A 12019-nucleotide genomic window follows, 5' to 3' on the forward strand; every position below is an offset into this window, starting at 1 on the left:
CCCTTAAAGACAGATGCTGGCTTGTTAATTTTTGCTGTAACTACTTTGAGTTTCTTAGAATAAAGATGTTTTTATACCGTAGAAATGTTTATGATGATGGTCTACATAGAATCAAGTTTCAATTTCCTGTACTCCAAAAATACATCCATAAAATATGCAGTGCACTTTATGGTTGTCCAAAATAGCAACACTCAAAATAGAGCACGGATGCCAATATGCTATCTAGAAGAAAAATTAAACTGATCCTAGAGTGTGGAAAACCAGGCTCTTTGTTTTTGCCTGTCTCTATGTTTGGTCACTGTTTTCACATTAGGATCAAAAGTTGAAGGAGATGAGAGCTCTTTAGGACTGGATGCTTCCCAGAAAGGACAAGGCTAAGTTAAAAGGATTTTACCTTTTAATTGAGCTTCACATCTTTGGTAGTATGCCATTTCAGCATCTGTTGCTGTACAACGTTCATTTCAGCCTCAGTAATCCCTCAGACAGTGAACCAAAACTTACTGATCCTTGAGTCTGCCAGAGGAGGGTAGGGGTAAGATGTAACAATGACCAAATATAGAAAGATTTTGGTCTTGGACTAATTAATTCCAGTGCTGGCTCTTCTTAAAACCAGACCTGCCTGGATAGGAAGGAAGATGCAACCACTTCTAAATCAGTTGCTAGCTGTTTTTAAAATGTGTATAAATAAAGGTTACAACTATTTGGATAAGAGGTGGAGCTGAGTCTACTTTGGTTGTTGCTCTTCAGTACCGAGACTAAAATTCAGGGAGCTGGAAAGCTCAAGAAAGCGGTGAGGAGGTGAGCAAAAAGAAGTGCTAAAGTTGTGCAATCTGTTCCTGGAAAATCAAGCTCACAGCCGACTTAAAAGATTGTCATGGTAACACAAACTCACTAAATACTAAGTCCAAGCCCCATTTGAAGGTCTGAGGCCCAGAAGAAAGAATAGAGTATTATTACTGTGTAAGTTGATTCAGGATCATATAAATCAAAGCTTCAGAGTAAGGGGGTCTGTATTTCCTTTGATGGTTAGAGAGCTCAATAGTTACTTTCATTCTGGCATCGCATAAGCTAACATTAGTTATGTTGATAGTCTTTGCTATAAACTATACAAATACGGGAGATTGCATATGTAAATACATCATAGCAGCTTTACAACTTGGGCCGCAATCTGATTGTCAGAAGGAACAAGACTCCCTTATGCAGTGACGAGCAGTGCGTAATGAGCTCCAATCTCAGGCTCTCTTCAGACTACAATGGACTTTTTCTTTCCTCAGCTGACCATTAAGAAAGCACCAATTCATTTCTATACATGCAGAATCAGGCCCAAAGACAGCAGGTTTGATGGAGACTTGATTGATGGTTCAACAAACCCTTAATATGTTCTGATAAATTGAGGACTCGTATTTTGTTAGGAGCACACGCTCTTTCCTGATGTGCCTCCGTAAGACTGAAAGTACACAGCACGAGAGGCACTAAAGGGGAAGAGTGTCAAATTTTATAGAGAGTGTATTGCTACAGTTTCTAAGCATTCACCAATGATCCATACTAGTCAATAAGGTGAATACTAGCTGCCCATTCATATTGCTAACCAAAGAATAAGTCTGGAGGAAACACCACAATCATATGACTGTAATTTTTGTTCAGGGGTGTGTGTGTGTGTGCACTAGAACACCGTAATGTAAAAATCAATGTTTCATCCTCAGCTGGATTACTGTAGTTTGAGAAGTAAATGAGTGGCAAAAATAGAGGTACAGGAGACATACAGGTGAAGACCAACTGGTGTGATGATTCATCTCAAAAAAGAAAACGATGACCATCACAGTTGGTAAAAGGTGAGTTCTCACATTACGATGTTCCAGCTCACATATATCCAATAGACACCTATAGGCTGTCCTGAGAGACACTGGACTTCAGTGAAGCAGGCATGCCAGGTATCAACTTTTTGGAGGAGTCTGGACAGTGGGAGGACAAAATGGCTTGAGGCACCGTTTCCATGCAAAGAGAGTGCCAGGTAGAAAAATTCTTAAGTGAAAGCAAGACAAGGGACAAAATGAGACTAGCGGTTGATGGTTATTATAAGCGCTGTATAGCGATGGCCAGTGCCACCCAGAGCTTCATAAATATGTTGCTAAAATGCTTTGGTATTCAGAGGTACCCTCCAGGCATTAACAAAAGTCTGAAATACTGTCAGAAAAGATTTTAGGATGAATTAGAAAAATGAGAGTCCTACCAGGAAGCTTTCCACTCTGAGAGCTGGATTCCCCTGTCTTTTAAGTTGTCTTTGCACCAGACGGAAGTTTTTTCCTGCTTTGGAGGGTATGGAGGGGATCTAGAGGATTACACAAGCAGATGAGGACACCGGGACCGGGAGGGAGAGAGGTCCATTGTTCATGCTGTTGTATCATGCGCAGGTTTCACCCTACATCCTTGCTGTGAGATGAGAAGACCTGCTGAGAACATCCAGTTCTCCAGCATGATAGCTTTCACAGAGGTATTAACTCTCCATGGGCTATGTCGCACATTTCGGTTTCCTCAGCATAACTGCTTTGGTTTATGGTAGACCCGGATGCTCTTCCAAGAAAAACACCTTTAGCTAATACTCATTCTGTTCTGGCACCTGGCTTAAGCTGCTCTGGCAAAAAGTAAGCTGGTGTGAGCTGTATCACCACTAAGTGTTTTTGGTCAGACTGGTTTGACAATATTTCTAATCTTTCCTAAGAGTAGACCAAATATGGCTCTGCCAGAAGTCTGGGAAGCAGTCTCCAAGGAGAATGTGACTCATTAGGAAATTGAGGTGGGCCCCAGATGAAAAATGTGATTCAAAGTTGGTTGAGTGTAAAATGAAAAAAAAAAAAAAAAAAAAAAAGATAAGGCTTTATGAATGCATTGATTTGTAATACAGCTTCTTCTATTAATTTCTTGTTTCCCATGTCATGCCAGGTCTATTGCTTCACTGTCTTCACATAAGACTAAACACTCTCTTAAAAAGAAAAATTCTCACCATGATTCAGTTTGTTTTATTTTCCATATCCCAAGGCACTATTTTCTAGGACTTTTAATGCCAGCATAAATCTCAGCAATTACATCAACTTTCTATGGAGTAAAACTTGTGTGAGCTGAAAATCAACCACCCTGTCTAGTTTGGAAAATTTTTCATTGAGCTAAGGTTTTTAGAAAAGTGGAAGAAATATAAATTACAATGCATTATTTAATTCAAATTCAAACATTTAGTTTCATGCTTTGAGTCAAGTCTATTTTGCTATGAGTGGTAGGTCTGTTGAGGCATGGGGAGTATTTCGAAATCAAACTCAAACTTTGTGAGGAATCCACCCCTCTGTTGCTCTCAGTTATTTTTTGTGGGTTTGGTTTTGTTGGAGTTTTTTTTCTATTTTCTTTCTGGTAACGTTTAGTTTCTTGAAATTGGAAGCCCGAGAGTTGATTACAGATGGTATTATCCTGATACCTAGGCGTTAGGCTGTCAGTGTTGGAGATAGAGTTTTCTACCATTGCAGTCACGGGTGCACCTTGCTTTCTTCAGATGAAGATGAGCAGAACTCAATGTCAGCTTTGTGGAGAGGTGGTCTTCCTTGGGCAGCTCTGAAGAGCTGTCATGGAATGAGAAACACCATACAGCTCACCTGCCCCCAGGTGTCATATCACTGCAACACTAAGGTCATTGAAGAAAAGTACTGTAATGATAAAAAAATTGAACACAAGTACTGAATATAATCTTTCAAAATCAGCTGGCTCAAAAGGGATGAAGTTGCTGTAAAACTTCTAGTTTCGGTTGGTTTTTTTAAGTCCAATTAGTAATTGATTACTTTTTGCTATACATTCCCCTCCACACCTATTTCTTGCTTGAAGATGATGAAAATTTTTCCTCAAGTCTGGCAAAAAGAGTTGTGTTAGGGAGAGCGAAGGTTTGAGAAAACAATAAGCAATTGAAGGAAGTTCTCTAACTGCAGACAGTAAGTTATTTATATACATTTTTAAATCTGGAAAGATAAGATATTAGTGATTAGCATAGACACCTATCCTGATTTTTTTTAAAAAACTTTATATTGACTATCAGCTTATGATGGACCATCCCCTTTTCAAATAAACAATAACACTGAATGAAAAATATTGTCTAAAAATCACTCCTCATTGCACCTTTCTTCTTGGCTTCTTGTAACAAATAAGCCCAGTGCTTTTCTGGAGAAATTAAATAATGGCTTTTGTGGGGTTTTTTAATGTTTCTAGATGAAACTGAGGCACACATTGACTATGAAGATAACTTTCCTGATGACAGATCGATACCTCTTGTTGAGAATGAACATGTCAATGGCAAAGGGGAAATCGAGCAGGAACAGCTTTCCTTCAGTAAAAGTTCAGAGGAAGGAAGAACTGGAAGTACCAAAGATGTTACTCAGGACACAGACACTTCTGAAAAAGGAAGCAGGGCACCAACTGAGTCCCCCGTGTCACTCCTAAGCCAAAAAAACTTGTTTTGGTTTCCATCAGAGGCTTTCAGTGAGCCCGAATCAGAGAAAGAGACAGATGATTCCACTAAAGCACAGTTTTCTGAAGGTGATAACCACATTGGAGTGAAGACAGCCTATGATGAACCTGGTGCCAAAATGTTTTATGACAGTGAGGATTTCCCCATTGGACCCATTCTCACAACTAATGATACAAAGGCAGAGATAGATGCAGTTGCCATTACTGATGAGTCGTGGTTAGATGGCTATCCAGTAACACAAGAAGTGGTAGAGGATGATGAAGAGGAGGGGGATAAAGTTGATGGTTCGATGGGAACAGAAGACGACGTTGTCCTCACAACTGACCAACCAAATCATGTCGAAGTAAGGAAATCGGGCAATGGTAGCCCAGCTCCAGAGGAAGGTTTAACACAGATTGTGGCAGCAACAACAAGGATAGACGATGAAGGGGCCAAAGAAACACTGGTACCACTTACATCAGTGAGTGGTCTAGAGAACTTGAGCGTGAGCAGAGGTTATGATGCTGCTGCATGGGACCACCCAACTACATTTCCAGAAACTGTGACTCAGGAGCCCAGTACAACGATACTGTTTGACATAACCAGCTTAAAAACATCCATGTCAGAAACCTCTGTGATGGTCAGCCCCTCTGATCACACTCCGTATGCAGAACCAAAAGAAATCACCACCTACCCAGCACAAGTAGCAACCACTGCACCAGCTCCAGATATCATTACTGACACATCATCCCAAGAATTAGGCGAGCAAGAAAATCTCACCCAGGGCCTTGGAGAAATGCCCATCCCCACTTCTGAGCCATGTCAGGGAGAGGATTGTCCTAAGTCAAGTAAAGGTGCTATCATAGCAGTAATTGTGATTCTTCTCTGCTTGTTACTGGTTGCAGCAGTCCTGGCTGTGTGGTTTTTCAAAAAACGGCAGCAGAAAAACTCTGTCTATAAACTAAATGGAAGGTGTCAACCCAGGCATCATTGCTACCACCACTACCACCAGCAGCACATTGAAATGCAGAAAGTCTAACCAGGGGTGTTTGGGCAGAGATGCTAGCAATCAGAAGAGAAACATATTGATGTTAGAAGGATCACATGACTCATGGATGCTAAAATCCAGCAGTGCAGAAAGCAGAAGAAAAAAAAAAGAATGCTAAAAGAACATAGAAGACAGAAAAGATTTCATCCTTTTGAAATCGCAGTTTAGCATATTTGACCTTTCAGAGCTAAAGGATTTGTACGTTTTTATCACAAGGGTCTTTTGGAGACATCAGCAGAACACAGCGTGCTTGGTAGTACATCTACAATTTGTTCCGCTTTTACATTTTGCTCCTATTAATAATAAATTAATTGATTAATTTCTGTGTTACCTGGTTATAATGTAACGGCAGGGCTGGTCAGGCCTTCTTGGTCTATTCTCAGTGGAAGAGGGAAAGAAGGCGGGAAGGAGGGGAGAAGGATGCTTTTGGAGCAACCACACTTTTAGTGTTTGTTCCTTTTTTAGAACCTGCCCAAGCTGGTCGGGATAAACCACCGTAACGAATTATTACCTGACACGTCTTAAAAAGAAAAACTATTTGCTACCATACTTTAATGGATAGTATCGCAATGATTACTAAGATACTTTTCTTCAATATTATGAATTTAACAAGCCACAAATGTTGGATTATTACGCTATTTTTCTGGAAGGTGTTCTTTTAGCATTAGTGAAGAAGTGCCATTCTTATACTAATCTTTTTATAGAAATCATGATGTCTCCCTGGAATTCAGAGCATACTGTAAGTGCCATTCTTACTTGAGTATCAGTATTGAGGAGAGGAGTCAGAGCACCTTTGATTCCAGGTGTTATGATGAATAGCCTCTTATTACAGAGCCAAACAGTGATGAAGCACTTTCCAGGGGAACCCTACATAAGGTCGGCAGCTTTTCTGAACACAATGCCGACTGACCAAGATGATACTGAATTTTAATTCACAGCCAGTAGTACCTCTGGCAGCTGAAGCCACGTGTAATACTTCTGCCATATGAACTCTGTGGAAGGACTGATTTTCACCATTCTGCTCTTTCATCAGCTGGAGGGGTGCCTGGGGTGGACATTGGCTGTGGGAGATGGGTATCCATTTTGAATGCTGCTTATTGTGCTTTTAAAGATAGAGCAAACCTGGGAAAGAGAGAAATTGCATCCAGTTGATAAAACGCAAACACTTGGCTTTTCGACTGGGTGTCGGTGTAAAAACACAGAGGCTTTTCCACCAGCATGTTCCATTTCCAGCAGTTCTGAAAATAAACAGGGAGAGAGGGGAGGATGTTTTCTGGAACCCCTTAACATAGTTCTGGTGAATTTAGTATGAAATACTCTTCCTTACCTTTCTGAATGAACAGGAGAAAGACTGGCAACTGTGAATAATCTGCAGGTCAGAAATAAATTCATCTGCCACTCTATTGTACCGCCTCAGCCAAAACACGCCAGTAGTTCCACACATCAAAATATTGGAGTAAGAAAAGGTGACTGAGTGGAGTTCACCCATTTTCACGTTCTGCCTTGAGTCACGGTGGTAACCATCTCTAACTCCACGGAAGGTAGACTTTATGAAATGGAGGGCAGAATTGGGCCCGTCATACGTACAGCCATCAGTCTCAGTGCTGGTAAGGAAAACAAAGCATTTTCAGACGACGGCTATAAGTTATCTTGCAGAATTTGACCTCAGAGTGGTAAGAGTTGAATCTAATTGCCTGGCAAGAGCCACGGTAAATAAAGAAGGACAGAAACTGTACAGATTTGTAAATATTGTGTTCTCTGACATATGCATGACTTTATGCTTTTAATGCGTTCTAGACTATGAAATAACCTAGAATTTCTGTTGTAAACTATTTTTTTTTAATGCAGTAACATTTAAAAACAACCAAAACCAATGGATTTCGCACTAAGCAACTTTATGGAGACTGTTAACTCAGCTAAAACATACCGTCTGTAATCTCATGGAAACATGCTGAAAAATAAACACAGGAACATCCATTAAAAATATTGTTTAACTGAAAAATACAAGTATATGTCGCAGTTCTGTGTAGCATCATTCAAAATGAAATGTCAATACTATTTGGCTCAGGACCTGAACATGTGAAAATGAGACTCAAAATATAACTACAAACACAAATTGTACAGGGATCTTATTTAAGACTTAGAAATACTTGTTATTCATGAACCAGAAGAAAATGTACATTAACATAATGCTTTGGAGGTATTTAAATAAAAAATCAAGTTACAAAAAAGGGGAAAGGAAGCGCTTTTGTGTGTTCTTGTGCAAATCATCCAGTTTGCCCAGATGATTATGGAGAAAAAGATAGGTCTGTCACTTGGATAATTCTTGTAGAAAACGCTCTGATATTAAAAAAAAATTAGCCGAAAAGTGTTTAGCTTAGGCTGCCAGCCCGGTTCTGCTTCAGAAGACGATATGAAGCATCTTTACAGCAGCATCTGTTTGTACTCACGGTTTTCACTTTAGCAGAATGATTCAGGAAGTTTGTGGAAAACTACTAAACAGATGGGGATAAACAGCCCATGAATGATACATTTGACTTAGGCCAAAGACAGTAGGGATGGCCAACAATAAATAGAGTACAGTAAATAAAAAATCTGAAGGTGATAAGGTCAAAGTAGAGTAGGGGCTGAGTTACTTATTACAGGAACTAAGAGCTGAAAGTTCCAGCTGTGGGTTGAAATTAGGAAAGGAGAAAGGAAAGGGGGAAATAGTGGGAGTGATTTCGTGATGGTGATATCCAGTCATTAAGAGATTGATCTGTTGCTCTCTGATAAAATTCATGTATCATCCTCTTCAAGGGAAGCCACGTATTACAGCAGTCTGGTCAGAATCAGCTCGCTGGTGTTTGGACTGAGATGTGATCTCCCTTTCCCCCCTTCCTTTTGTTAACGGCTGCCTCTGAACTGGATCCCCATTTCGTATGGATCACGTGCTGCTGGCGCTGCTGCGTCTGGGCAGAGCCCTGTACAAATTTGCTGTCAGGCAGGCTGAGAAGTGACACCGTGGGCTGTCACATCCAAGCTACTGGCAATGTTTGGGGGTTCAAACCCTTGCAACAAAAAGGTGTTTGCCCCCCTTCGTACAGAAACACTGGGATCACGGATTTTAGGTATTCAGTAAGTTCTCAGTCTGAAATCCCCTCAGTTTCTGTGCTTGTCCTTTCGTTTGCCAGCTAGATGACAATATATGGTTTATCACATTGTACATCCTTATTGCACACTGTACCTCAAAAGCTATTATGTTGGGGATTTGTTGCCACGGGCATTGAAGCCAGCATAGATTGATTTTTTCCCTTCAGCGAAAATAATTTGTGGGGTTTTTTATATCCAATAATTTGTAACGTAAAGATAGAACATAATATGTAGCCATAAAAGATCAGAATACGTAGCTATGAATGACTGTTTTAAAAATCAGTCATAACAAGAAATGATTAGATAGTTGTAAGACTTCCCAAGCTACAGGGTTACCACCAGTTCGGGATAATACATAAATGTTTAATCCCTTTTCCGATAAGTGATATTGAGAATGGGGCAAAGACATAAAGCCCCAATTTTTTTCTTTCAAGTTAGTAGTCACATAAAATTACACCTCTGACGCTCATATTTCCACTTAAAAGTAAGCAAGTTCCATTACTTTGCAAAAGAATTAATCAGGAAAAAAAGCACATTTGTTACTTCATGCCGCTTAAAAGGTCTACCCATGAGGTACCTCAAAGGGAAGAGAAAGTTAAAAATAATCAGAGAAAACTTAGGAAGTTTATCTACAGAAAATTTAGCATTTATAAACTTAAAAACTTCAGAACTCTCTACAGAATTTAGTTTCCATGTATCATCAGTACTCTAAGGAGAGAGAAGAGGGAAGGGAGGAGAGATGGGTGTCTAAACCACTGAATATTTCCTTGCCAAAAATAAATAAATAAATAGGTATCTATTTATTTTAATATTTTTTCCTATGCACTGAAGAGGACTTAAGATACAAACCCCTGATTTGCTGGGGTGTGCAACCCAACTTTGGCTATTTCTTACTTAACTTCTTTTTTGTATATAGCTTAAACTCTCCACACTAGGTCATTCAAGTCTTGAGTCACCAGAAAAAAGAAGTCGCTGTTTAAAGTATGGCAGACAACCAAAAGTTCAGACAGCTGCAATGAAGGATTAGTTGTGGGTTTTTCTCACTGCCTTGCTACAAACTGCATCACAGCTCTATGTTCAAACATTATTAAATGGGAATGTTTTCTCTGGCACTGACTACTTCTCCCCACAGTTTAAGTATTGAATTTTTTCAACTGAAGTAGCTTTGGTTTACAGCTCACATTAGAACTTAAAAACATATTTCCATAGTAGCTGGCATATGCAGGCAACTGTTTATTCTCAGTACCAGCCATAATAAACACTTGTACTTTTATAATCCAACAAATCTTTGTCTAATCACAACTTCGTTTTGAGCTGTAGAATTTGCATGCTATTGAAACAATTTTTCACGAAGGCTCTCTAGAAATTGAAAGATTTTCTAGGTCTGCCTTTATTATCAATATAGACCAACAATTCACTCTAAAGGATGCGGAGACACACGGTGGGCATTAATTGCAACAGTGTACTGAGCAAAAGCTTTGTAAAGCAGGACACGCTATAGGACTTTTCAGAGGAACAGCTTGTCTTGAGGAGACCCACCTCTAATTCTACCTTGAACTTATTCTGGCAAGTATGAAGAAATGGCACCTCCTTGGTTGGACGGGCTTTCCAGGTGAATTGAGAACAGCATCCGACTAACTTTTGGCTTTCTGTTTTAGCGTTCCAAAGCAATAAAGCTCTGGAAAATGGAGCAATTTGAATTTGCTTTTGGCTCGTGCCTTGTCAACAGAAGCAAGGAAGGTCTGCTTGCAGAATCGCTACAGTGAATGAAAGGGCCCAGCAGGACATTTGAATTCCTGTTGAATTTGCCAGAACTGATCATTCTAAAAGTATTTGTTTTTCGTAGCTGACTTTATTGGCTATCAAAATTGCCAAGATACAGAAGTATGGAGCCTGCGATGCTGTTTTATGGGAACGGAATTAAACTTTGAGGAGAAAAATCACTACCATTCTTCTTGCTTTTTTTAATGAATATTGCCATTTATGAGGATGAATTAGCAAGAAGCCAGTAATACATGAAGAATTACTATCAGTAAGAGTGGGTATTAATTTGAAAAAGACTACATACTTAGCACAGTCTGTCAGATACACTGATTTCCAACCCGTAAATCTCTTCCCTTGCCCAAGCTTTGGTTCTTATGTAAGAAAGCTTGTCCTGACAGCCAGCAGTTGTGTTTTTCACATAACCAAATGTCCACCTCGCTGTGCCAGCATTTGTGACTCAGTTTAATCTCCAGCTTTCAAGCAGTTCCCCATCACACAGGACCCCATCCAACAAGAGATCAAGCATGGACTCACACTGCGTGCAGACCCTTGTGCTAGCCGTCAGCCAGAAGATGGACTTCACCCACCGTTCACCTGCAAGTGGTGACTGAATCACATGCTCAGAATTTTTGCAGACTTGCTTGCGGGCAGCAATGGAGGATCAGAGGCCAACAGCAACTACCCAAATGGGCAGCTTTTTTACTAGAAATGTGACTAATTATGAAAAAGTGTGATTGTACAGCTCTACAACAAGCAATACTACCACCGAGATGAATTTCAGCTCCAGTGTCAGCTCACGGTCAGCAGACCCATGGTACCGATGCTGTGTTCAAGTCAGTCACACAAACATGGTGGCTTCAACAAAAATGACACTTCCCTGGGCACCAGCGTCGTACTTTAAGCCTTGTCAAAAAAAGAAACGGAGACAAAATTCAAATATCCCATCAAGTCAGGCAGAAGCTGCTAACATCTGCGGCAGACAGCTCACAACTGCAAGAATTTGGGGTGGCAGAAGGGAGGCAAGAACCATATTCCCGCAGCCTCCCAAGAAGAGTTGGCAGGATCAGAGAAGTGGAAGAAAAGACACTAATTTATTACAGTCACATGTAAATGTTGGCATTTAACAATAGCAGCAGCAAAAGAAAAATCAGTTAAAAGAACCTGAGAATGCTGAAAAAAGCCACAATAAATACAGAAGAACTGGAAGAGGAGCTATTTCTCATTAGAAAAGAACAAGGGTTTGAGAACTACTTGTACTTATTAAGATTGAACTGGCTTGGGACTGTATGTAGTGGAAATTAAGAAAGCCAGAAAAAATCCACAGACACTTGAACAAAATGAAAAAGGGATCACAGTGCCATTTCAGGAGGCCGCAAGAGTATCAGTTGCCTCCTCAAGTTAAATGGAACGGTGAAGGATATCAGACTTATTTAATGTAGGCTTAAGAAAAATAAATCACTGGCTAATGGACACCTTAGTAAATCATGAAATCCCCACCTGAGAAGGCATGATGGCAGGGGATTTTAGCTGTAAGGTCGAGAGCTGAGGAAATAACTGAACATGAAAAGAGACCAGCTAAGGAAGCCCTAAAGACA

At 40.1% G+C, this 12019-nt stretch overlaps 1 protein-coding gene across 1 annotated transcript in view; it reads left to right on the forward strand.

Moving 5' to 3' along the window:
- SUSD5 (sushi domain containing 5) overlaps positions 1-5519 on the forward strand; it is a 41246-nt gene extending 35727 nt beyond the window's left edge. Inside the window, exon 5 of the mRNA XM_054815671.1 lies at positions 4243-5519. Coding sequence (XP_054671646.1) covers positions 4243-5519 — 1277 coding nt within the window. The remainder of the gene's footprint in view (positions 1-4242) is intronic.
- Positions 5520-12019: the final 6500 nt, after the last annotated feature.

The sequence above is a fragment of the Grus americana genome, chromosome 2 (assembly GCF_028858705.1).
Source record: "Grus americana isolate bGruAme1 chromosome 2, bGruAme1.mat, whole genome shotgun sequence".
Taxonomy (NCBI): Eukaryota; Metazoa; Chordata; class Aves; order Gruiformes; family Gruidae; genus Grus; species Grus americana.